Below are 27,972 nucleotides of genomic sequence, written 5' to 3' on the forward strand. Positions count from 1 at the left end.
CTCAACAACCTAAGGGCTGAAAATATGAATGAACACTTTTGTGAAAAACTCCAAGGAGGATTTCCCTAACATTTATCAAATAGTGACATGGGCTTTATTTTATCCATGTGAGAGGGCCTTGGGTTGAATGTTTCAACACCGCCCTGAAGTATTGGTCAGATTCACACACACACATCTCTGGAGTGGGACTTGACATGAAGATCTTCAGATTGAGTGCACAAGCCCCCCCCCCACACACACCAAGCCAAGACAAGACAAGGACACGAACAGGCCACAAACACATGCGTTTATAGTCCAAACTATTCAGAAGCTGCACTGATCATTACGATTCTCTTGCTTTTCTTTCAGGTGTGCCTGCTGGAAGCAGTTGCATCCTTTGGTACGGCATCGCTGGTTGTCATCTACCTTCCCCAATATGACATCCTCACAATGGTGTTCATTTCCAACAGTATTTGTCTCATCCCATCCATACTACAAGTGATCTCTCTAAACATCAGCCATCGCTTCAAAGTTGCAGCCCCTCTGGCCGGGCTTCTCCTTCTCTTGGGCGGCTATGGTATCTTTCTCTTTGTCCAGATTTCCTTTCTGAAGAGACACGATGGGATGTCCTTGGGTCTTGTCATTTTGTTCTCAGTTTTAACTTCCCTAACCTGGTGGGAGAACTTCATCTCCAACTGGAAGCATCCAGTATTTAGACGTCTGAGATCTGACGTGGATAAATGCAGGAACGTGATGAGCCTGTGCATAAGTGTAGTGAGAACTCTTGTTACTGCCTGTGTTGTGGGAGCTTTGATTCCTCTTCGGGGGCTAGAGTGGGCGACTATCACTGACGTTGCATCCCATGAACTCAGAATAATCCTGGGCCTTCTGGGGGTGCAGGCCGGGGCATCGGTCTTGTGTTCCTGGTTTGGGGGCGTTGCATGTAAGATCCACGCAGTGAAGCGAAGCTTTGGTCTCCCTTTGATCCTCAATACTCCCGTGGTGCTGGCTGCTTTCCTGGCAGTGTTTAGTGTTCATTACAATGAGTTTCTGCAGACAAACAACGGTTTGAATCTCTCAGATTTCTGTGCCAGTTCCATTGGTGTTGCAGATAATACACCTCGTGTGGAGGTCCTGTATTCAGAAATCATTCGCAGCATCTGCAACCAGGGAGATATAGTCAATGTGCTCAGTGTGAGTTTAGTGGGAGCTGCTGGGGCATGTTGGTGGGTTGGACTCATCCTCACAACAATCTACGTGTGGACCCAGAACGTCAACAGAATACAGCGGACGTCAGAGACCTTTGTTCGGAGAATGTACGAAGCTGCCTTCTTGGAACAATCCATGCTGCTGAACACAAGGCTTCACATCATTCCACAGTGCACAGAGAAGAGCGATCCAAGGTACTGATACTGTGGTGTGATGGCTAGTTAATTGGTCCCATCACCATTCTATTCCTATTTCTGTTCCTACTTAAATTGTTTTACTCTTGATCGAATTTTAAATTATATCCCCTTCTGCAATTCTCCCGCTCATTAACACTATCCTGCATGCACTGCGGACAATTTTACAGTTATGCCAAGCCAATTAACCTACAAACCTGTATGTCTTTGAAGTATGGGGGCACCCATAGTCGGGATTGAACCCAGGTCTCTGGCGCTGTAAGCACTGCAAGACAGCAAATCTACCGCTGGGCCACAGTGTCGCCCCTTTTGTGGTTGTGATTTCCATGTTCTTGACATTTCCTGAAGGGGAATTTCACATCAGTTCTTCTTTGAAATAATATTCAGAGAACTTTAAAACCAGACCAACCATGCTACATTTTCATCTTTAGTGTGGTTGTGTTAGCCTGCCTGATATTTTCTAGTACTACCATTGTACAAGTACAACCTGTCCACATCTGGTTCACTCAAATAATAATTGAAGTCAAAATTCTGCCTGTTGCTATTAATTTATTTTTATTCTGCAGGAAAATGAGACGAGAAAATCTGATGATTTATATATGTGCTACGTTGTGGCATGAAACTGCTGGGGAAATGCTCCGTTTAATATCTTCACTGTTCAGGTACTCAGGATGAGGTGTCTGGTTTATGTAATTATATTAAATAGGAATTAATTAGGACATTACTGAATATAATGCTTATTTTTTAATTAAGTGCTGAAATATACGTGTCTATTCCCCTCTTAATGTGTCATGGAATCTAGATGAAGCAAAATGACTATGGCATGAGGCTAACAAGACAGTAGGTTGTGAGGTTATCAGATTAATGCAAAAGGCATCAATTCTCATGAACCTTTCATTGCAAAAGGATTTCAGTATAGGAGCAGAGAGGTTCTACTGCAGTTGTACAGGGTCTTGGTGAGACCACACCTGGAGTATTGCGTACAGTTTTGGTCTCCAAATCTGAGGAAGGACATTATTGCCATAGAGGGAGTGCAGAGACGGTTCACCAGACTGATTCCTGGGATGTCAGGACTGTCTTATGAAGAAAGACTGGATAGACTTGGTTTATACTCTCTAGAATTTAGAAGATTGAGAGGGGATCTTATAGAAACTTACAAAATTCTTAAGGGGTTGGACAGGCTAGATGCAGGTAGATTGTTCCCGATGTTAGGGAAGTCCAGGACAAGGGGTCACAGCTTAAGGATAAAGGGGAAATCCTTTAAAACCGAGATGAGAAGAACTTTTTTCATGCAGAGAATGGTGAATCTCTGGAACTCTCTGCCACAGAGGGTAGTTGAGGCCAGTTCATTGGCTATATTTAAGAGGGAGTTAGATGTGGCCCTTGTGGCTAAGGGGGTCAGGGGGTATGGAGAGAAGGCAGGTACGGGATACTGAGTTGGATGATCAGCCATGATCATATTGAATGGCGGTGCAGGCTCGAAGGGCCAAATGGCCTACTCCTGCACCTAATTTCTATGTTTCTATGTTTCTATGTTTTCAATAGCAGTCAATGTGATTCACTTTCACTGGGATTAAATGCTGCTCATCATCTACCATGCCTGAATCTCCAAAACACATCTTCAGTCATTTAGGTCAACAAACTTATTATTTGTTTGCAGAGTTGTGGGCATTGTTGGAAAGGCCAACATTAGATGGTCATCTCCAAGTGTTCCCTGGACTGAGTGGTTTACTGGGCCATTTCACTGGTCCGGGAAGAATCAGCCGCATTGCTGTAACTCTGTGGTCATAAGATCATGTGATCGAAGTAGAATTAGGCCATTCGGCCCATCAAGTTTACTCCGCCACTCAATCATGGCTGATCTATCTCTCCCTCTTAACCCCATTCTCCTGCCTTCTCCCCATAACCTCTGACACCCCGCTGCAACATCGAGAGCATCCTTACCAACTGTATCACAGTATGGTATGGCAACTGCTCTGTCTCCGACCGGAAAGCACTGCAGAGGGTGGTTAAAATTGCCCAACGCATCACCGGTTCCTCACTCCCCTCCATTGAGTCTGTCCAAAGCAAGCGTTGTCTGCAAAGGGCGGGCAGCATCATCAAGGACTGCTCTCACCCCAGCCACAGACTGTTTACCCTCCTACCATCCGGGAGGCGCTACAGGTCTCTCCGTTGCTGGACCAGCAGGTCCAGGAACAGCTTCTTCACTGCGGCTGTTACATTACTTAACTGTGCACCTCGGTGATTACCAATCACCCCCCATGGACTGTAGGTACGTATATATATTTATTGCTCATTATTCTATGCTCGCTCTTCTGGGGAGATGCTAACTGCATTTCGTTGTCTCTGTACTGTACACTGCACAATGACAATATATTTTGAATCTGATAAAGTTTGAATCTGAATCAAGAATCTATCTATCTCCCTGCCTTATCCATTGACTTTGCTTCCACAGCCTTCTGCAGCAAAGAATTCCACAGATTCACCACCCTCTGACTAAAGACATTCCTTCTCAGCTCCTTCCTAAAAAAAACGTCCTTGCATTCTGAGGCCAGGACCTCTGGTCCTAAACTAGTGGAAACATGCTCTCCACATCCACTGTCCAAGCCTAAAATACTCCAGTGAGTACAGGCCCAGTGCCGTCAAAGATAGGATGGACAATGGAAGAATGAGGCCAATTGTAAGACCTGAAGAAAGGTCGCCACCCAAATAATCACCCCATTCCCTGTCCCGCTGAGTTACTCCAGCATTTTGTGTCTATCTTCGATTTAAATCATTTAAGGTCATTTAAGACTAAGGTGAGAAAAAACATTTTCACCCAGAGAGTTGTGAATTTGTGGAATTACCTGCCACAGAGGGCAGTGGAGGCCAAGTCACTGGATGGATTTAAGAGAGAGAGCTAGTGGAGTCAAGGGATATGGGGAGAAGGCAGGCACAGGTTATTGATAGGGAACGATCAGCCATGATCACAATGAATGGCTGTGCTGGCTCGAAGGGTCGAATGGCCTTCTCCTGCACCTATTAAAAAAAAAAAATAATCAGCATCTGCAGTTCATTCCTATCCATTAAGCCTTAATCCTAAAGCCTCTTAAATGCCACTATCGTATTTGCCTCTCTCACTATCCCTGACAGTCTATTCCAGGCACTCACCACCCTTTGTGTAAACAAAATGGTCCTCCACATCTTCTTTAAACTATGCCCCTCCCATCTTAAAGCCATACTCTCTAATCTTTGACATTTCCACCCCAGGAAAAAAGTTCTGACTGTCTACCCTATCTATGCCTCTCATAATTTGATATACTTCTATAAGGTCTTCTCTCAACCTCCGATGTTTCGGGGAAAACAATCCAACCGCTTCTCATCCTCTCCTTTAATGGACGCAACGGCTGGTAAACCTCATCTTCAGCCTCTCCAAAGCCTCCACATCCTTCCTGTACTGCGGCAACCAGAACTCTGCACAATATTCCAAATGCAGCCAAACCAAAGTCCTAGAAAGCTGCAACATGTCTTCCTGACGCCTATCGTCAATATCCTGACCAACGAAGGCAAGCATACCATATGCCTTTTATACCACTCCATCCACTTGTGTTGCCACTTTCAGGGAGCTATGGGCTTGGTCCTCAAGATCCCTCTGCACATCTGCTTTAAAGATCTTCCCATGAACTGTATATTCTCCCCTCACATTCCACCTTCCTAGGTGTAACACTTCACCCTTGCCTGGATTAAACTCCATCTGTCATTTCTTCACCTATTGTTATGGCTGATCGATACAATATTTTGTCATCCTTCCTTGCAGTCCACAACTCCACAAATGTTGATGCCATCTTCAAACCTACTAACTAAGTGGTCTACGTTTATGTCAGCAGAGATCCCAGCACAGATCCCTGTGGAATACCACTGGTCACTGACCACCAGCCGGAATTGCTCCCTCCCACCACAATTTCCTGGGTTAGCTCTATTCCCTATCTTAAGCAAAGGAACAACATTAGCTGCTCTCCAGTCCTCCGGGACCATGCTAGAGAAGATACAAGCAACTTTGTCAAGGACCATGCCATCTCCTCTCCTGCTTCTCTCTCAAACCTGAGACAGGTCCCTTCAGGTCCTGGGGATTAATCTACATTGATGCTCTTCAAGATCACAAACACCACCACCTTCTTGATCTCAAACTGCCCTTGCATATTAGCCAACCCCACAATAATCTCACAGTGTACCATGTCCTTCTCCATGGTGAATACAGGCCCAAAGTACTCATTTAGTACCTCGCTTACATTCTCTGACTCCGAGCATAGATTCCCTTCTTTATCCTTGAGCGATTCTATCTTCTCCCTGGTTACTCTCTGGATTTTAATTTACCAATTAAAAAGCCTTGGCATTTACATCTGAAACCTCTCTATGAAACCTAGGAACATTGGGCTGCTGGTTCCATCTCTCTCGCAACCAAGCTTCCAAAATGGCCACAAAATCATAATATTAATCCAGCCTCATCTACTTTACAGATGATTCTCCTTGTGTTGAAATAAACTTACTTCAGCCCATCAGTTCCAACATGTCATTAAACTCTACCTGCCTGTCCCTAACGTTTACCTCTTCATCCCCCCCCCCCCCCCCCCCCCCCATTTGCCCCCCCTTTGACTCCCCCCCCCCCCCACCTCCCCCCCCCCCCCCCCCCCCCCCCCCCCCCCCCCCCCCCCCCCCTCCCCCCCCCCCCCCCCCCCCCCCCCCACCTCGAGTTTATAGCCTCAGAATTAAAAGGCGCTCTTTTAGAAAGGAGGTGAGGAGGAACTGCTTTAGTCAGAGGGTATGTGTCGGAAGGAACTGCAGATGCTGGTTTTAACCGAAGAGAGGCACAAAAAGCTGGAGTAACTCAGCGGGACGGGCAGCATCTCCGGAGAGAAGGAATGGGTGACGTTTCGGGTCAAGACGGGTCTGAAGAAGGGTCACCCATTCCTTCTCTCCGGAGATGCTGCCAGTCCCGCTGAGTTACTCCAGCTTTTTGTGCCTCTCTTTGGTAAGACGGTAGTTAATCTGTGAAACTCATTGCCACAGAGGGCTGTGGAGACAAAGTCAGTGGATATTTTAAGGCAGAGATAGACAAATGCTTGATTTGAATGGGTGTCAAGGGTTTTGGGGAGAAGGCAGGAAAATGGGATTAGGAGGCAGAGATCAGCCGTGATTGATTGGCGGAGTGGACTTGATGGGTCGAATGGCCTAATTCTACACCTATAACGTGAATTTGTGTGAACTTACTTGCATCGTGCTGTGAGCTGCACTCCATTTGATTTCATGTTATGTGGTATGGTTTGTGGGAACCTGGTTAGGTCCTGACCTCCTGCAGACATGTACATCGTGCGATTTATCACTGTATTATAGTGTCAGACTGAGCAGAGGAATGGAAACCAACCTGCGTTGCTTCAGCTGATCCTGGGTAGATTCAGATTCAGATTCAGATTCAGATTCAATTTTAATTGTCATTGTCAGTGTACAGTACAGAGACAACGAAATGCATTTAGCATCTCCCTTGAAGAGCGACATAGCAAACGATTTGAATAAATAATAATAAGTGTCCGGGGGGGGGTGGTGATTGGCAGTCACCGAGGTACGTTGTTGAGTAGAGTGACAGCCGCCGGGAAGAAGCTGTTCCTCGACCTGCTGGTTCGGCAACGGAGAGACCTGTAGCGCCTCCCGGATGGTAGGAGGGTAAACAGTCCATGGTTGGGGTGAGAGCAGTCCTTGGCGATGCTGAGCGCCCTCCGCAGACAGCGCTTGCTTTGGACAGACTCAATGGAGGGGAGCGTGGAACAGGTGATGCGTTGGGCAATTTTCACCACCCTCTGCAATGCCTTCCGGTCGGAGACAGAGCAGTTGCCATACCATACTGTGATGCAGTTGGTAAGGATGCTCTCGATGGTGCAGCGGTAGAAGTTCACCAGGATCTGAGGAGACAGATGGACCTTCTTCAGTCTCCTCAGGAAGAAGAGACGCTGATGAGCCTTCTTGATCAGAGTAGAGGTATTGTGGGTCCAAGAGAGGTCATCGGAGATGTTGACTCCCAGGAACCTGAAGCTAGAAACACGTTCCACCTCCGTCCCGTTAATGTGGATGGGGGTGTGCGTGCCGCCTCTGGACTAGGATACAGCTTGCTACATTTAAACGCTGCAGACTTAGTTCACACAGTCAGGCTTTGGACAGCTACTCCATTCCCATTTCACAGTTGTTGCTTCTCTCAGGGGGCTGATGGTTTGTGACTCCATTTCTTTCCCCACCCACAGGCTGGACAGATTCAGGGGACAGCGCTGGAAGACTTCGGATAAAAGTGATGACAGCTTTGACTTTGAAGTCCACGTCATGTTTGACGATGCCTTCAAGAATGTTACAGACAGGGAGGCGGGCACCAAGAAGAGAGTGATTAATGAATATGTTGAGTCACTTATCCGTGCTATCGATGAAACTTACAGGTATGGAAACAATGCTTCTCTTCTGCTTCTGAGCTTTGCTTCTGACAACCAAGACTTTGCAGAAAACCTGACTCTAGAAGCATATTGCACTAGGTTTAATTTTCATTTTTAATTATAGAGTTAAGGAGTCAGTGTTGGCTGCACAGAAACCGGATTTTTGGCCCAACTCGTCAATGCCGACCAAGATATGCCATCTAAGCTCGTCTCATTTCCCTGCACTAAGCCCAAGTCCCTCTAAACCTTTCCTACCCATTTTCTTGCCCAAGTGCCTGTTAAAATATTTATTGCATTTGCCTCAACTCCATTCTCTGGCATAGATGCACCACCTTCTGTGTAAAATACTTGCCCCTCGACTTCCTATTAAATGTTTCCATTATTGCTCTTGACTCCCCTACGCTGGGAAAAAGACTGTGTGCGTTTATTCCCCTCATGAGTTTTGCACCCTAGGATCACACTTCAGTCTCCTACACTAGAATCCTAGCTTGCCCAACATCTTCCCATAGCACAGGGTCGTAAATCCGGGCAATATTGTTGTACATTTCTTTGCACACTTTCTAGCTTAACGGGATTTCTATAGCACGATGAACAAATCTGAACACAATTCTCCAGATGCAGCCTCATCCACCTCTTGTACAACTGTAACATCATGTTACAACATCTATACTCAATTCTCTGACAAACCTTCTGGAATTTCTTGAGGATATAACTAGGAAAATGGACAAGGGAGAGAGCCAGTGGATGTAGAGAGCCTGGACTTTCAGAAAGCATTTGATAAGGTGACATGGATAGAAAATTGGCTGGCAGACAGGAACTAAAGAGTAGGTGATTAACAAGTCCCTTTCAGAATGGCAGGTAGTTACTAGTGGGGTACTGCAAGGCTCGGTGCTGGGACCGCAGCTATTTACAATATATATTAATGATTTAGATGAAGGGATTAAAAGTAACATTAGCAAATTTGCTGATGACACAAAGCTGGGTGGCAGTATAAACTGTGAGGAGGATGCTATGAGGATGCAGAGTGACTTGGACAAGTTGGGTGAGTGGGCAGATGCATGGCAGATGCAGGTTAATGTGGATAAATGTGAGGTTATCCATTTTGGTGGCAAAACAGGAAGGCAGATTATTATCTAAATAGTGTCAAGTTGAGAAAAGGGGAAGTACAACGGGATCTGGGGGTTCTTGTTCATCAGTCACTGAAAGTAAGCGTGCAGGTACAGCAGGCAGTGAAGAAAGCAAATGACATGTTGGCCTTTATAACAAGAGAAGTTGAGTATAGGAGCAAAGATGTCCTTTTGCAGTTGTACAGGGCCCTAGTGAGAACACACCTGGAGTATTGTGTGCAGTTTTGGTCTCCAAATTTGAGGAAGGACATTCTTGCTATTGTGGGAGTGCAGCGTAGATTCACAAGGTTAATTCCCGGGATGGCGGGACAGTCATATTTTGATAGAATGGAGCGGTTGGGCTTTTATATTCTGGAATTTAGAAGGATGAGAAGGGATCTTATTGAAACATGGAAGATTATTAAGGGTTTGGACATGCTAGAGGCAGGAAACATGTTCCCGATGTTGGGGAAGTCCAGAAACAGAGTTTAAGAATAAGGGGTAAGCCATTTAGAACGGAGATGAGGAAATACCTTTTCACACAGAGAGTTGTGAGTCTGTGGAAATCTCTGCCTCAGAGGGTGGTGGAGACTGGTTCTCTGAATGCTTTCAAGACCACTACACCACGAGTTCAAAAGTATCGATTTTCTCCATGCCGATCAATTTTTGCTCGCAGAAAGTTTTTCTGGGATTTGTTCATGTTCATGTTCATAGTTTATTCATGTGGGATTTGCAATTGACCATCCCTAACTGATTTGGAGACCCAAATTCCACATGTCTCCAATAACTTATAAACTTCTACAAATGCACCATTGGAAGGATACTGTTGGGTTGCATCTCAGTTTGGTTTGTGAACCGCTCTGCTCACGACCACAAGTAACTACAGGGAATTGCGGATGTAGCCCAGTCTATCACACACAGACCAGTTCCCCAACCGTTGATTCCATCTATACTTACCTTGGAAAAGTATCCGGCATATATCAAAGACTTATCCCACAGTTCTCATTCCTTCTTTTTCCTGCTCCAATCAGACAGGAGATATAAAAGTGGGAAAGTGCGTAACACCAGACTCAGGAATAGCTTCTCCATCTCGGTTATCAAGCTTCTGAACGGTCCTTCCTTTAGCTAGATTACCGTTTGATTCCTTTCTACTCCATTGCCGATATTGAACTTCACCTCTGGAATATGTGTGCTACAATGCTGAGAACAATATTTTGCAGTCTCTATAGAGTCATAGAGTCATAGAGTGATGCAGTGTGGAAACAGGCCCTTTGGCCCAACTTGCTCACACCGGCCAACATGTCCCAGCTACATTAGTCCCACCTGCCTGCTTTTGGTCCATATCCTTCCAAAATGTCCTATCCATGTACCTATCTAACTGCTTCTTAAATGTTGGGATAGTCCCAGCCTCAACTATCTCATCTGGCAGCTTGTTCCATACACCCACCACCCTTTATAACCATATAACCATATAACAATTCCAGCACGGAAACAGCCATCTAGAACCTACAAGTCCGTGCCGAACAATTATTTTCACCTAGTCCCATCTACCTACACTCAGACCATAACCCTCCATTCCTTTCCCATCCATATAACTATCCAATTTATTCTTAAATGGTGAAATTGAACCTGCCTCCACCACTTCCACTGGAAGCTCATTCCGCACAGCTACCACTCTCTGAGTAAAGAGGTCCCCCCTCATGTTACCCTTAATTCTGAAGTCATGTCCTCTTGTTTGAATCGCCCCTAAACTCAATGGGAAAAGCTTGTCCACGTCAACTCTGTCTATCCCTCTCATCATTTTAAAGACCTCTATCAAGTCCCCCTTTTGTGTGAAATAGTTACCCCTCAGATTACTATTAAATCTTTTCCCCTTCACCTTAAACCTATGTCCTCTGGTCCTCGATTCACCTACTCTGGGCAAGAGACTCTGTGCTTCTACCCCATCTATTCCTCTATTATTCCCTTTGTAATTCAGTTCAGCCTGATTGTGTTTATATGTAGTATTATGTGCACGCAATACATATCTTTTTACTGTACCTTGGTACACGTGACAATAAAAAAAAAAAATGTAAAGACCATGATGTCCTTGTGATTATTAACATCGCTGTGTTTTAGAATATTTCAGAAAAATATCTCGACAAACTCTTTGGGTGTTAAAGATGAAAGTTGTGCTTCAGGAAGGAAAGTGATTTCCACTCCCTATGGAGGACGACTTTGCTACACTTTACCTTGTGGAAATTATCTACACATCCACCTGAAAGACACACAGTTTGTCCCAAACCGGAAAAGATGGTCACAGGTTTGATATGAAACTTTGCTGTGCTGTCATGAAACAATTAGACTGTTGGCACTTTATTTGTCACATGTACTGAGGTTCAGTGAAATTCATCTTTGTATACAGTTTAGTACAAGTATCGCAATGCATAAGCACTTAGATACATATTAGATAAGCATCTCAGATACAGTACAATGCACTGAGACAATTTGGCGCCATTTTCAAGTCTCATTTGAATTGAATACCTTTTTTGTCATTCAGACCTTACTGAACGAAATTTCGTGCCTGCAGTCATACATAGAATAATAAACAACACTAAACACAAATTAACATCCACCACAGTGAGTCCTCCAAGCACCTCCTCACTGTGGTGGAGGCAAAAATCTTAGGGCTGCAGTCTCTTCCCTCCTCTTCTCCCTCTGCGCTGAGGCGATACCCCACCGGGCGATGGTACAAACAGTCCCGCGGCTCACTGAACCCCGCGAACGGGCCGGCTCAAACACCGCGGCCCGGGGTGGTCGAAGCTGCCGCCCTCCAGTCCAGCGGACGCAGCCGCCGGCCCACGGCCGAACCCCGGTCTCAGGTCACCGCCGCCAGAACGCCGTCACAGCCACCGGAGCACCGTTCCAGCCCCGAGCCGGATCGCCCTCACGTGAGTGCCGTTCCTCCCTCGAGCTAGGCCGCTCCGACGGGAGCGCGGTACCTCCCTCGAGCTGGGCCGCTCCGACAGGAGCGCCGTTCCACCCTCGAGCTGGGCCGCTCCGACGGGAGTGCCACAGCCCCTCACGGGAGAGTCTCAGCCCCGCGCCAGGCCGCCCTCAGGGGAGCGTCACAGCCCCTCACGGGAACGCCGTTCCAGCCCCGAGCTGGGCTGCCCTCACGGTAGCGAGCCCAGGGCGAGTCCTGACAGGCTGCCTCCGGAGTCTCGAGGTCGCCAGCTCCGCCATTAGGCCTCAGTGCAGACGGAGGCAGAGTAGGGGGATATGACAAAAAAGTCGCATTCTCCGAAGGGAGAGACAGCTGCCCCGTTTCAACCCCCCCCACATGAACACAACCTAAAAACCAAAAACTTAACTAGACAAAACGGAAAAAAGCCAACACAAAAAAAGTAAAGACAAACGGACTGCAGGCGAGCCGCAGCCGTTCACCAGCGCCGCCAGCAACACTTCTGGCATTGTTGTTGTAAGTGCAGGGATCTTGACCTGACCACGAAGGCCCATTGTCCTGATAGCATTGTGAGGTTGGCCTGGCCAAGCATAGCCGTGGTGTCCTTCACCGCTGCTCCACTCCCGTTGTCAGCATCCTGTCCACGTGCTCGGCCTCTTGGAGCGGCACCCGGTCCAGCCAAACCCCAAGGTGTTGGCAGGGCCTCCAGTGTCCCGCTCCCACCTTGAGGCCATGCACTGCCACCCACAGCCGGTGAAGGGCCTGTCCCACTGTGGTGATTTTAGGAGAGTCTGTTCCCGCCACAAGCTCACAACATGATCGAGATATGGTCGTAGGTGGTCACTGGTAAATCTCCTTCATGGTTGAGAGGAGTTCCCGCATAATGGTTACTACTCTCGGCCTCAGTTTGGTCGCGGAAAATTTTTCAACATGTTGAAAATTTTCTGCGAGTAAAAATTGATCGGTATGGAGAAAATCGATACTTTTGAACTCGTGGTGTAGTGGTCGTGGGATCGCCATGTCATTGTTGGTAGTCGAGGTAACTGTAGGTAATCTCCTTTGCTGACCGGGCATTTTAATTGGCTCATTGGGGAAAAAAACGTAAGCAGGAGCTTTCAGAACCAAGGAAAACCAACCGGTAATGTTAAATGTCCGCACCCACAGTGTTGCTGTTTCAGGAATTAGACAAACAGGTGATGAAAGACTGGCAATTTTGTGGCACGGTGGCGCAGCAGTAGAGTTGCTGCTTTACAGCGTTCAAGAACCGTGTTCGATCCTGACCACAGGTGCCTGTCTGTATGGAGCTTGCATGTTCTCCCCATGACCTGCATGGGTTTTCGCTTGCACCAGCAATATCTGGAGCTTGGGGAATTAACTAGAAATGGTCCTTAATCCATTTTGTCCATTGTTAATAAATTATCTATAGCATAGCCCTCATACAAACAGCACGACATGCCTGAATTTCTGGACATTGTCACCATGTTTAGTGGTGGAAGGTCCAGGGACTGAAGTCTACATGATAGAAACATAGAAACATAGAAATTAGGTGCAGGAGTAGGCCATTCGGCCCTTCGAGCCTGCACTGCCATTCAATATGATCATGGCTGATCATCCAACTCAGTATCATCCCGTACCTGCCTTCCCTCCATACCCTCTGATCCCCCTAGCCACAAGGGCCACATCTAACTCCCTCTTAAATATAACCAATGAACTGGCCTCAATTACCCTCTGTGGCAGAGAGTTCCAGAGATTCACCACCCTCTGTGTGAAAAAAGTTCTTCTCATCTCGGTTTTAGAGGATTTCCCCCTTATCCTTAAGCTGTGACCCCTTGCCCTGGACTTCCCTAACATTGGGAACAATCTTCCTGCATCTAGCCTGTCCAACCCCTTAAGAATTTTGTAAGTTTCTATAAGATCCCCTCTCAATCTCCTACATTCTAGAAAGTATAAACCAAGTCTATCCAGTGTTTCTTCATAAGACAGTCCTGACATCCCAGGAATCAGTCTGGTGAACCTTCTCTGCACTCCCTCTATGGCAATAATGTCCTTCCTCAGATTTGGAGACCAAAACTGTACGCAATACTCCAGGTGTGGTCTCACCAAGACCCTGTACAACTGCAGTAGAACCTCCCTGCTCCTATACTCAAATCCTTTTGCAATGAAAGCCAACATACCATTCGCTTTCTTTACTGCCTGCTGCACCTGCATGCCTACCTTCAATGACTGGTGTACCATAACACCCAGGTCTCGCTGCATCTCCCCCTTTCCCAATCGGCCACCATTTAGATAATAGTCTGCTTTCCCGTTTTTGCCACCAAAATGGGTAACCATGTTTATGAAATGGAGCTGTCTTCTGCTGAGGAAGGTCCCTACTTTCGTTCAGAGTGTTTGCTCCGTTCACAAGCCTTTCATGTAACAATGATCATAGTGGCAGCTTAATCATCTTTCAGCTTCAATCAGTCCTTATCCCAAACCTTTAACCAGCACGTTTTCTGTGTAGGTGATGTGCATGTACTATCTGCTGGGCTGGAGACTGTACAGGAAGCACTTTGTCTGCCAACAGCTGCATCCAGAGGATGTAACTAAAATCCATGCAAGGCTGGAGGTGAGTAGGATGTGAATACTGGTGGAGAAACACATGAGGCTGAACTCCACGTGGAGCAAAACTCAACTCTCTTCTACTTCACAGACTGAGAAAAAGAACACGTACATTCTGACTCTGGATGGAGACACAGAATTCCAGCCGTCTGCCGTGACTCTGCTGATCGACAGACTGAGGAGATACCCTGGAGTTGGAGCAGCTTGTGGACGGATACACCCAACGGGGTTTGGTAAGCCTTTCCCCTGCTGTTACAATCGACTTATTCACCAAAAAGGTTTTCTCCAAATCAAACCCCGCTGCCATTATCACCTCCATCGTTATATATAGAGCGGCACGGTGGCGCAGCAGTAGAGTTGCTGCCTTACAGCACTTGGTCCCGGGTACAGGTGCTGTCTGTACGGAGTTTGCACGTTCTCCTCGCGACTGTGCGAGTTTTCTCGGAGTTCTTCGGTTTCCTCCCACACTCCTAAGACGTGCAGGTTTGTAGGTAAATTGGCTTGGTGTAAGTGTAAATTGTCCTTAGTGTGTGTAGGATAGTGTTAATGTGCGGGGATCACTGGTCAGCGCAGACTCGGTGGGCCGAAGGGTCTATTTCCACACTGTATCTCTAAACTAAACTAAACTAAATGTTAGATCTGTAGTTTAGTGGATGGCAGGGAATTTAAAGTGCAGTTTAACAAAGATGTAATTGCATGGCACAAGAAACTGGAAGAGGTTTGGCTCCCTCTTGTCTCCATCTTGTTCACACCCAGTCTTGCCTGCAGCAATTGTAGATTGATTACACAGAATCATCTGATGACAAGCGTTATGTTCGTGATGTGGGATATTCCACTGGTCATTTGATAGGGTAAATCAGTGAGGAGATAACGTCATCAGAACTATGTACAGGAACAGGATTTAACAAAGGACAGGTTAAAATTCAGGCCTGTTTCAGAAAGTGTGGAGAAAACAGCCAGCATTCACATCCTACTCACCTCGAACTCTGCAAGCATTTTAGTTCCATCCTTTTGATGCAGCTGTTGTCATGTTAAGGCGGCACGGTGGCGCAGTGGTAGACTTGCTGGCTTAGAGCACCAGGGTTCGATCCTGACCACAGGTGCACCGAGTTTGTACGTTCTTCCTGTGACCACGTGGGTTTTCTCCGGGTGCTCCAGTTTTCCCCCACGCTCCAAAAACGTACAGGTTTTTTTAGGTTGATTAGCTCGGTAAAAATTGTGAGTTGCCCCTCGTGTGTAGGGTAGTGTTAGTGTGTGGCGTGATTGTTGGTCGGCACGGACTTGTTGAGCCAAAGGGCCTGATTTCCACACTGTATCTCTACAAGTGTCTTAAAGTCTAAATGGCCTGTCCCACTTACGGGATTTTTTTTTGACTTGCCGGCACCCGTCATAGTTGCAGGATGTTGCCGAAAATTTTCAAAAGGCGACCCGAAAAAGGTACGTCTCTTTGGGTGACTACTCACGACCGTACAGGCATCACCCCGCGACATTAAAACCGTTAAAAAGGCAAAATAAACATAAGCTCTTTTAAAAATGCAACGAGAAGTCCCCTGTTATAATTACAGGTGTGTAGGAAGGAACTGCAGGTGCTGGTTTACACCGAAGATAGACACAAAATGCTGGAGTAACTCAACGGGACAGGCAGCAGCTCTGGATAGAAGGAATGGGTGATGTTTTGGGTCAAGAGCTTTCTTCAGACTGTGACTCAGGAGAGAAGGAGATACAGAGATAAGGAAGTGTAAGGTGTGAACATGAGGCATCAAAGGGGATGGGGATCAAAGATAATGTAGAATAGATGTAGAATACAGTTGTTGCTGTCAATATGTAAATGGAGCTTCTCAGAGCACAGGAATCTGAAATCCAGTGAGGACAATTTAAAAATGAAAGACCTTTGAGCAATAGGTTAATGATTCAACACACAGACCCCATCCTGTCTATGTGGTTACTGCTATTTTTAAATACTTTTTTCTGCATCCTAGGTCCGATGGTGTGGTACCAGAAGTTTGAATATGCCGTCAGCCACTGGCTCCAGAAGACAGCTGAACATGTGCTGGGCAGTGTGCTGTGCAGTCCAGGTTGCTTCAGCTTGTTCAGAGCCACAGCCCTAATGGATGAAAATGTTGTGAAAAAGTTTGCGACAAAGCCCACGACAGCTGTGGAGCATCTACAGTTTGATCAAGGTAAATGTGTGTCGGTCGCCCACAGTCAGTGCACTTGGTTTGAGGGTGCAGAGAAGATGACTTCAAACATTGGCAACAAGACTCAAACTTCGTACAACTCAATCAAATTCTGTCCTGGAATTCCCTTCGCAGCAACTCCCTTTGTCCTTTCATAGATGTAAGGGAATCCTACAAGTGGATGTTCACAAGTTGACAAGGATGCTGCCAGGACTAGAGGGTCTGAGCTATAGGGAGAGGTTGAGTAGACTGGGACTCTATTCCTTGGAGTGCGGGAGGATGAGGGGTGATCTTACAGAGGTGTACAAAATCATGAGCGGAATAGATCGGGTAGATGCACCGGGTCCCTTTCCCAGAGTAGGGGGAAATCGAGGACCAGAGGACATAGGGTTAAGGGGATGGAGAAAAGATTTCAAAGGAATCTGCAGGATAACTTTTTCACACAAAGGGTGGTGGGTGTGTGGAACAAGCTGCTAGAGGAGATAGTTGAGGCAGGGACTATCCCAACTTTTAAAAAGGAGTTTTAACTTAAACAGGTACATGGATAGGGCGGGTTTGGAGGGATATGGACCAAATGCAGGCAGGTGGGAGGGACTAGTGTAGCTGGGACATGATGGCTGGTGTGGACAAGTAGGGCTGAAGGGTCTGTTTCCACACTATAACACTCCAAGTGGACTTGGGTCGATCTTGGATGGGTGAATCGTGTATTGTCTTTACGCTGACTGGTTAGCACGCACAAAAGCTTATTTTCCGTGACAATTAACTGTGCTGAAATTGAAACTGGGTGAATGTGTGATGTGATGCACTAATTCCAGGGACCTCTATGGTAAATCTGCATGGTGTTTCTTTAAAGAAGGGGTGTTGTTTCCAAGACTGCTCATGCTTGTCCTCGTTTAACCAGAGCTTTGTACACAGATGTAGCACATGTCCTACCGTCTTATATTTCCAACCTCCAGAAGCCACATATATCCTATCCACATCTTCTGTTTGTTTTTGACAAAGTAGCTTCTAATTTAATAAACTAATGACTAAAATTAAAATATTATTAAAATAATATACTTCCAAAAATGTATCAAACAGTATGGGTCACGTCGCTAGAAACTTAAGTAATGACAATCTTCTCCTTATCGAGTCCACACACAAGATTAGATGCTGTTCAGCCAGAGCTGAATCTCGGTATCTGCATACAATGGTGTCTGTCTTGTTGCTTCTTGTGCGTGGTGGTGGACAATTTGGTGGAAACAGGGCCGCGACGTGAACGCTCTTTCCTTGACCCCAATAATGACATCGATACAAACAGTCTTTGATATAACTGTTCATGCGACATTATAGGCTGCTGTACATCAAATAGTGATGTCCCAGTCGCTGCCAAGGCACCCTATGAGCTGCTTAAGTTCTTTAAGGGGCTGATTGCCTAATATTTTGAATTGAAATGAAAAATACAGCAAGGAAACATGTTCCCGATGTTCGGGGAGTCCAGAACCGGGGCCCACAGTTTAAGAATAAGGGGAAGACCATTTTGAACGGAGATGAGGAAAAACGTTTTCACCCAGAGAGTTGTGAATCTGTGGAATTCTCTGCCTCTGAAGGCGGTGGAGGCCAATACTCTGGATGCTTTCAAGAGAGAGTTAGATAGAGCTCTTAAAGATAGAGGAGTCAGGGGATATGGGGAGACGGCAGGAACGGGGTACTGAATGTGGATGATCAGCCATGATCACAGTGAATGGCGGTGCTGGCTCGAAGGGCCGAATGCCCTACTCCTCCTGCACCTATTGTCTATTGAAACAGGCCCTTCGATCCACCAAGTCCACGCCGAATATAGATCAACCGTTCACACTAGTTCCTAGTTTCCCAACCACTCCCTAGACACTAGGGGGCAATTTACAATTAACTTACAAGCCCACACATCTTTGGACTGTGGTAGGAAACTGTGGTGAGCACCTGAAGGAAACGCATGCAGTCACAGGGAGAATGTTACAATTGTACACAGACAGTACCTGAGGTCAGGATTGAACCCAGGCCTCTGGAGCTGTGATGCAGTAGCTCTATCAGCTGTGTCACTGTGCTGCCCACTGTTTCACATGCGTTAAGGCAGTCAGCACCTCCTCGACCGTAATGTCGACTGTCCTCAAAATATCTCCATAACCTGTCCCAATCTTCATATCTTCGTCCACAGTAAAACCAGAGGAGAAATACTCATTGAGGACCTTGCTTATCTCCTGCATCTCCACGCAGAGATGGCTGTTTGGTTACTGGGGAGACCCCACTCTCTTTAGTTTTAGTTTTAGAGATACTGCGCAGAAACAGGCCCTTCGGCCCACGAGTCTGCACCGACCAGCGATCCCCGCACGTTAACACTATCCTACACACACTAGGGGCAATTTACACTTACACCAAGCCGATTAACCTACAAACATTTCGCCTTTGGAGTGTGGGAGGAAACCGAAGATCTCGGAGAAAGCCCACGTGGTCACAGGGAGAACATACAAACTCCGTACAGACAGCACCCGTAGTGGACATTGAACCTGGGTCTCTGGCGCTGCAAGTGCAGTAAGGCAGCAACTCTAGCGCTGTGCCACCATGCTGCCCTATACTATAAAATACTATAGATTTTACCCCTTTGCTTTCACCATCATCCTGTTTTTCATTTAACCCTACCTGCCTTGCGTTAAAAGATCGTCCTCTTTGCCTTTCCTTTTCTTTTCTCCATATTCTGCAGTTTATAATTGTTAATGCTGTGCATCGTTGGCCTGTGTTTAGACCGGCCAATGCCGAGAGCTCACTAATTATAAAGTGATACTTTACAGGTGAAGACCGCTGGCTTTCCCTCTTGCTGCTGCAGCAAGGCTGGAGAATCGAATACTGTGCAGGATCCGACTCCTATACCAATGCCCCTCGGGATTTCAAGGAATTCTTCAACCAACGGCGACGTTGGGATCCATCAAAAATAGCAAATGCCGTTGAGTTGTTGGGTAATGGATTTGAAGCTTCAAGGAAAAACCCATCCATTTCAAAACCATTTCTCCTCTACCAGATCTTATACTTGATGGCAACGTTTGTGGGGCCATCTACCGTCTGTTTTCTGATTGCAGGTAAAACACCAGCCACATAAACACTATAATTGCACTTAGTTTTGTTCTGTACAACAACACAAGGGCTACTGCCTTACAGCCCCAGAGACCCGGGTTTGATCCCGACTCTGGGTGCTGTCTGTCTGGAGTTTGCACGTTCTCCCCGTGACCTGCCTGGGTTTTCTCCGAGATCTTCGGTCTCCTCCCACACTCCAAAGACGTACAGGTTTATAGGTTCATTGGTTTAGTGTAAATGTAAAAAATTGTCCCCAATGTGTGTGTAGGATAGTATTAGTGTGTGGGGGATCACTGGTTGGTGCGGAATCGGTGGGCCGAAGGGCCTGTTTCTGCGCTGTATCTCTAAACTAAACTAAACACATGTTTTAAAGGACCTCTGAATTAACAAATAATATTGAGTTTTTAGGGAGCCCTGGATATCAGGACACAGTATGGGTATATGGGTGAGAGAGGTTATGAGGGGAAGGCAGGAGAATGGTTTTAGGAGAGGTTTGAAACTTACAGAATAGTGAAAGGCTTGGATAGAGTGGATGTGGAGAGGATGTTTCCACTAGTGAGAGAGTCTAAGACTAGAGGTCATAGCCTCAGAATTGAAGGACATTCTTTAAAGAAAGAGATGAGGAGGATTTTCGTTCAGAGGGTGGTGAATCTGTGGAATTCTGTCCCATTGGAGGCTGTAGAGGCCAAGAATGGATTTTTTTAAAGGCAGAGATAGATAGATTCTTGATTATACTATGGGTGTCAATGGTTCTGGGGAGAAGGCAGGAGAATGGGGTTAAGAGGGAGAGATAGATCAGCCATGATTGAATGGCGGAGTAGACTTGGTTGGCAATATCACTTATGAGACACATAAACTATGACTTAGGAGGAGACATTGTTCACCTGTATTATTCATGATTGCTTCTTAATATTATGCCCACATTTGAGAGACATTTTATTTTTTCGAACCCACTCCCACTCTGACCTCCATGTCCAGTCTGTCTTCCTGTATGAAAATAACAAGGTTTAAGGCTCAGCCTCGTATCTGTCATCTGGACATATTGCAACCCTCTGGGCTATATGGAATTCCACAATTTCAGGAAGATTGTTTTCGCTGTCCTTATCAAAACTGGCCATTCCTGCTGACACAGCTCATTTTTTCTCTGGCTCTCAATGTCCCTCATATAATATAACCATATAACAATTACAGCACGGAAACAGGCCATCTCGACCCTTCTAGTCCGTGCCGAACACATATTCTCCCCTAGTCCCATATACCTGCGCTCAGACCATAACCTTCCATTCCCTTCCCGTCCATATAACTATCCAATTTATTTTTAAATAATAAAAACGAACCTGCCTCCACCACCTTCACTGGAAGCTCATTCCACACAGCTACCACTCTCTAAGTAAAGAAGTTCCCCCTCATGTTACCCCTAAACTTCAGTCCCTTAATTCTCATGTCATGTCCCCTTGTTTGAATCTTCCCTACTCTCAGTGGGAAAAGCTTTTCCACGTCAACTCTGTCTATCCCTCTCATCATTTTAAAAACCTCTATCAAGTCCCCCCTTAACCTTCTGCGCTCCAAAGAATAAAGCCCTAACTTGTTCAACCTTTCTCTGTAACTTAGTTGCTGAACCCCAGGCAACATTCTAGTAAATCTCCTCTGTACTCTATTGTTCCAATTGTCTCTCTCAAACAGTCCCCCATGAAACCGTAGCTTGGATGATCATGGCCACTTACCCACAGAGCAACTCTGGCTTTACCCTGTTAGAAATATTCCTTGTCAACTCCCCATCCCTCCCTCACCGGCTCTGCAACTTACAGTAATTTCCTTCTTTTCCCTTTCGGAAACAGGATCTTCAAGCTGAAACTTCAAGTTTCTCTCTCTGCAGATATTAACTGACCTGCTTAACCTTTCAGCATCCCTGCTCCTGCAGTTTTTGATATTCACATTGTGGCACAACTTAGTAGGGGGGAATGATTTTATTCATCGACGCAACTAATAAGTCTAAAGGGGCTGTCCCACTGCGACGACCTAATCCGTGAGTTCAGAAGAGTTTTCCCTTGACATACTCACAGCATGGTCCACACGAGGTCCTAGGAGGTCTTTGTAACTCTCCTTCATACTCAAGAATAGTCCCCGTGTATTCGAGACCGCAGCTAGGTCGCGGCGTATTTTTCAACATGCTAAAAATGCTCGCGAGTAAAAAAAGGTCGCCATGGAAAAAAAAATCTAGATTTTTTTTTTTCTCGTGGGTCTAGTCGAGGTAGGTCGTAGCACGTCGGCATGTTATTCGTAAGTAATCGAGGGTAGTCAAAGGTAGTCGTAGATAGTTTTCAACATAGTCAAAGAGAGGTCGTAGGAGATTGAAGGAGGTCGTCTTCACTCTCCACTATTCAGTGTCCAATTTTTCCGAAGCTAATCGAAGCTAGTCTTCCACATAGTCGAAGGAAGTCGAAGGAGGTCTTCCACATAGTCGAAGGAGGTCTTCAACATAACACTTTTTCAAACTCTCCTAAACTCTTCTAAACTCGCCAAATAGGTCGCTGCAGTGGGACAGCCCCTTAAAGCTCTCCATGCCTGAGAGATGAGGAAACAACCTTTGTAATTCGGGCAAATGATGTGTTGGAAGATAGACACAAAAAGCTGGAGTAACTCAGCGGGACAGGCAGCATCTCTGGAGAGAAGGAATGGGCGACGTTTCGGGTCGAGACCCTTCCGTGAAACCTCACTCATTCCTTCTCTCCAGAGATGCTGCCTGCCCCGCAGAGTTACTACAGCTTTTTGTGTCTATCTTTGGTTTAAACCAGCATCTGTAGTTCCTTTCTTTGTTGGAGGGTTTACAATGCAATTGTGCAATCAACAGATTACACGGACACTCACCACTAACTGAAATTTCAGCTGAAACTTAATCTTTTTTGAAAATCTTATTTTCTTTTTGTGAGGTCTTGATTATAACCATATAACCATATAACAATAACAGCATGGAAACAGGCCATCTTGGCCCTACAAGTCCGTGCCAAACAAATTTTTTTCCCCTTAGTCCCACCTGCCTGCACTCATACCATAACCCTCCATTCCCTTCTCATCCATATGCCTATCCAATTTATTTTTAAATTATACCAATGAACCTGCCTCCACCACTTCCACTGGGAGCTCATGAGGCATGTTCTTTCAGCAAACATAGCAGTGTAAATGAAATATTGGGAGAAAACAGCTGAGGTCAAGACCTTCATCTGAACAGCACCACAACTGTGACACAGCAAAAAAAACTTGGTCATGAATGGATTTTTCTTTTATAACCACAATTTCTCCAGCTATTTCCATCCAGGCAGAGGTGGAAATATGAGCCCAAAACACTTCTCAAATGATTGATGGCAGTCCCTTTAATGTAATCGTGGAAGCTTCTTATTCAATCACTAGCTGAAGACATTTCCCCCCATTGTTCTTCAACCAGCGATGACGCTGGGGTCCATCAACAATAGCAAATGCCAATGAGTCGTTGGGTGATGGATTTGAAGCTTCAAGGAAAAATCCCATCCGTTTCAAAACCATTTCTCTGCTATCTGATCTTAACCAGATCATCAACTCTTGATGCCATTACCTTAGAATAGAACCAAGCTGCCCATGATGTCCATGCACTCTCTGTGGAGTGGTTTTCTATATCTGGTGCCCATTGCTCTTGGGTTCCAGAGGATCTTGTGAGCCCAGAACTAGTGACAGCAGCAAACAGGCTGAGTAAACAATCACTGAAAGAATCCTTATAGACAGCACATCGACTTTAATTTAGTTTAGTTTAGAGATACAGTACAGAAATAGACCCTTCGGCCCACTGAGTCCATGCCGACCTGCAATCCCCACACATTAACACCATCCTACACACACTGGGAACAATTTACTTTTATGTCAAGCCAATTAACTTACAAACCTGCACATCTTTGGAATGTGGGAGGAAACCAAAGATCTTGGTGAAAACGTGGAGAAGGTGCAAACTCTTTACAGACAGCGCCCGTGGTCGGAATTGAACGTGTATGCGCTGTATGCGCTGTAAGGCAGCAACTCTACTGCTGTGCCACTGTGCCGCCCGGTAGAAAACCCACGTGGTCACAGGGAGAATGTACAAACACTGTATAGACAGCACCCATAGTCAGGATCGAACCTGGGTCTCTGGCGCTGTAAGGGCAGCAACTCTACCGCTGCGCCACTGTGCCACAAAAGTTGTGCTGAGATTCCCAGGCCATTGACATTGTGTGAAAATGTTTCACTGGGGTCTTTGGTAATAATTGTTTTTGTTTCATTTGCAGCTGCTCTGTCGTTCTTCACTGGGTGGAATTACAACTGGTGCCTGGTAGTTTCAACAATCCCTCCAATAATTTATCTCATTATCTGTTATACGGCAACACCCGACACTCAGATCACAGTGACAGCTGCCTTTACTGTCCTTTATACCCTGGCGATGATTGGCGCAGTTTGTACCGCTTTTAGTGAGTATTTCTTTTGGACTATATGTGTGCACATGGTTTTCATTTTCATGATGTTCGTTTCCTTCATCAGACGGCAGATAAGCAACTAAACACTTATAGGAGAGAGGGGAGGTGGAATGGAGGGAGAAATTGACACAGATTAACTTTACAATCCATTCGCCTTTTGACAGTAGCTTAATCTAAATTCCAAGATGTGGCTTCTCATTGCTATGAGTTAAGGGCCCGTCCCACTTATATAACCATATAACAATTACAGCACGGAAACAGGCCATCTCGGCCCTACAAGTCCGTGCCGAACAACTTTTTCCCTTAGTCCCTCCTGCCTGCACTCATACCATAACCCTCCATTCCCTTCTCATCCATATGCCTATCCAATTTATTTTTAAATGATACCAACGAACCTGCCTCCACCACTTCCACTGGAAGCTCATTCCACACCGCTACCACTCTCTGAGTAAAGAAGTTCCCCCTCATGTTACCCCTAAACTTCTGTCCCTTAATTCTGAAGTCATGTCCTCTTGTTTGAATCTTCCCTATTCTCAAAGGGAAAAGCTTGTCCACATCAACTCTGTCTATCCCTCTCATCATTTTAAAGACCTCTATCAAGTTCCCCCTTAACCTTCTGCGCTCCAGAGAATAAAGACCTAACTTATTCAACCTATCTCTGTAACTTAGTTGTTGAAACCCAGGCAACATTCTAGTAAATCTCCTCTGTACTCTCTCTATTTTGTTGACATCCTTCCTATAATTGGGCGACCAAAATTGTACCCCATACTCCAGATTTGGTCTCACCAATGCCTTGTACAATTTTAACATTACATCCCAGCTTCTGTGCTCAATATACTTGGTCGTCATTTGCGTGTGATTTACACGACATAATTTATGCGCAGTGACATGCACGTGATGCGCGCATGGTGCTCGGCATCCCAGGATTTTATGATGTACAAAATCTTCACGCACCATCTGCGTGACACGCAAATGATGACCAAGTGGGACAGGCCCTTCACTGAATAATTTGCATATGATGGTGATCTCACTTAACCTCTGATTTAAACTAAATTGGTATTTGTGTTGGTAAATATAGTCAAAATAGGTCACCAATGGAATTGGAGGCATGAGGTTTAGCAAATGGACATTCCTTCAGAAAGAAATTATTTTTTGTCCAGCAGATTCAAAGCAGTTCCAAAACAAACAGTGGGAGGGGCAGTTTCCGAGCAACATATTGTTCCCGATGTTAGGGAAGTCCAGGAGAAGGGGTCACAGCTTAAGGATAAGGGGGAAATCTTTTAAAACCGAGATGAGAAGAACTTTTTTCACACACAGAGTGGTGAATCTCTGGAACTCTCTGCCACAGAGGGTAGTTGAGGCCAGTTCATTGGCTATATTTAAGAGGGAGTTAGATGTGGCCCTTGTGGCTAAGGGGATCAGGGGGTATGGAGAGAAGGCAGGTATGGGATACTGAGTTGGATGATCAGCCATGATCATATTGAATGGCGGTGCAGGCTCGAAGGGCCGAATGGCCTACTCCTGCACCTAATTTCTATGTTTCTATATAGGCTACTTGGCCTATAGGTTTCGCCCCAAGGTGAAACTATTCAATGTGTCACTAAGTGAGTCTGTTTTAAAGGCTTGTATTCAAAACCAGATCAATCATCATGCTGCCCTGCATTTTGGTTTCCAGACAGAAGTACTGTAAAATAAACATATCTTCTTTTGGATACGTGAGTGACACTTAAATAGGTTTGCTCTTTTTGTTTATCGATGTTGCTAAGGTCAAAGTTGAAGGAATGAAGCTTCTTTTGAAAAGCAGTTTTTGATCAGTGCTGATCTCATGTTCATAAGTCATTAGAGCAGAATTGGGCCATTCAGCCCATTCCGCAATTCAATCATGGCTGATCTATCTCTCCCTTTCTCTCCTGCCTTCTCCCCATAACCCCTGATACCTGTACTAATTAAGAACACATCAATCTCCATCTTACAAATATCCATTGACTCCACAGCCTTCTGTGGCAATGAATTCCACAAATTCACCTCACTAAAGATATTCCTACTCACCTCCTTCCTAAAGGCCTTTCCTTTTATTCTGTGGCTGTGGTCTCTGGTCCTAGACTCTCCCACTAGTGGAAACATCCTCTCCACAATCCACTCTATCCAGGCCTTTCACTATTCGGTATATTTCAATGAGGTCTCCCCCTCATCCTTCTGAACTCCAGCGAGTACAGGCCCAGTGCCGTCAAACGCCCATGACAGAGGGAGGTGATCTGCGTGCTCCACTATAATTGCAAACTTTCAGTCCTAGCAATGAATCTACCTCTTTTGAGATAGTTGATTGTATTTTATTTCGGATTTAGTTCAGGTATAGCAACTGATGGGGCAAAAGTAACGTTTATTCAATTCGCAAAATGGCTAATCCCTAATTAACAGGATGTTGCCATTGTGAACTGACTTAAGGGCCTGTCCCACTTAGGCGACCTTTACAGGCGACTGCTGCGACCCGTGATAGGTGGTGAGAGGTGGTGAGAGGTCATAAGAGGTCTCCTATGGTCGTGAGAGGTCTCCAAAGAGTCGTAGCGTCATTCGGACCTATCACGGGTCGCGGCTGTCGCCCGTGAAGGTCGCGTAAGTGGGACAGGCCCTTTAATTTGCTGAAACCATCTCTTTTATTTTTTAGGCGTAATAATCAGTGAAGGAACAATCGTATCACCAATTGGTATTTTCATTACTGCCCTTGTACTCCTTTACTTCATCACTGCACTGCTGCACCCAACTGAAATGCCTGTAGTTCTGTATGGACTGCTCTATCTCCTTTGCATTCCCACTGCCTCCATGCTGCAACCAATTTACTCCCTGGCAAACCTGCACGTCACATCTTGGGGAACGAGAGAGACCAGGGCAAAGGAAGAAAATGGAAGCGCACCCAAGGATCGCCACCTGAAATACAAAATAGGTCGCTGGTACCTTGAATGGGTAATTCATGGTCGGAAAGCTCAGCATCCCACTAAAGAGACGCTTGAGAGGTAAATATCATTTATGAAATACTGTGGCATTTGAAGGCTGTCAAAAAAGTGTGACAAAACTGTTTGGGGCATTGTGCTAATTGAGGGTGATTGCATCCTGCTGCATTATCATGGTGGGGAATGTCAATAAGCTTTTCCATGGTCTTATTGCAAGTGTTAAAGTTTAGTTTAGTTTAGAAATACAGTGCAGAAACAGGCCCTTCGGCCCACCTAGTCCGCCCCGACCAGCGATCCCCGCACTTTAATACTGCCCTGCCCACACATGGGACAATTTTACATTTATACCAAGCCAATTAACCTCCAAACCTGTACGTCTTTGGAGTGTGGGAGGAAACTGAAGATCACTGAGAAAACCCACGCAGGATACGGGGAGAAGGTACAAACTCCGTACAGACACCACCCATAGTTGGGATCGAACCCAGGTCTCAGGCCCTGTAAACGCTGTAAGGCAGCAACTCTACTGCTGAGCCACCGTGACTGTGACGATTAAAACACTTAATCAAATACTATAAAAATCCTAGGTAGACACAAAATGCTGGAGTAACTCAGCAGGTCAGGCAGCATCTCTGGAGAGAAGGAATGAAAGCCTTGGAGAGGATGTCTCATAATCTGACATTGGGGACATAAGCAGGAGCATCTAGATTTGATTTCTGGTAACAACCCCAAACGCGAGACTGAAGAATGGTCTCGACCCGAAACATCACCCATTCTTTCTCTCCAGAGATGCTACCTGTCCCGCTGAG

The 27,972-nt window shown here is 45.8% G+C and overlaps 2 protein-coding genes across 2 annotated transcripts; both read left to right on the forward strand.

Annotated features, from left to right (window-relative positions):
• LOC129699862 (uncharacterized) lies at window positions 1–11,055 on the forward strand. The gene is made up of 2 exons (XM_055639999.1): window positions 1–2,044; window positions 7,652–11,055. The coding sequence occupies exon 1, from the start codon at window positions 430–432 to the stop codon at window positions 1,387–1,389; it is 960 nt and encodes a 319-aa protein (XP_055495974.1). The 5' UTR covers window positions 1–429; the 3' UTR covers window positions 1,390–2,044; window positions 7,652–11,055.
• On the forward strand, window positions 2,185–27,558 carry LOC129699893 (chitin synthase chs-2-like). Its single transcript, XM_055640032.1, is given in 8 exon segments — window positions 2,185–2,222; window positions 7,652–7,837; window positions 11,053–11,239; window positions 14,382–14,712; window positions 16,459–16,659; window positions 19,464–19,748; window positions 24,033–24,212; window positions 26,884–27,558. Coding segments are annotated over 8 exon segments (1,758 nt in total). The 3' UTR covers window positions 27,234–27,558.
• Window positions 27,559–27,972: the final 414 nt, after the last annotated feature.

Source organism: Leucoraja erinacea, chromosome 8 (genome assembly GCF_028641065.1).
Source record: "Leucoraja erinacea ecotype New England chromosome 8, Leri_hhj_1, whole genome shotgun sequence".
NCBI classification, from domain to species: domain Eukaryota; kingdom Metazoa; phylum Chordata; class Chondrichthyes; order Rajiformes; family Rajidae; genus Leucoraja; species Leucoraja erinaceus.

Excerpts from the sequence above, each read along its gene's own strand:
- LOC129699862 (XM_055639999.1), top strand. The coding sequence starts at position 430 with ATGGTGTTCATTTCCAACAGTATTTGTCTCATCCCATCCATACTACAA.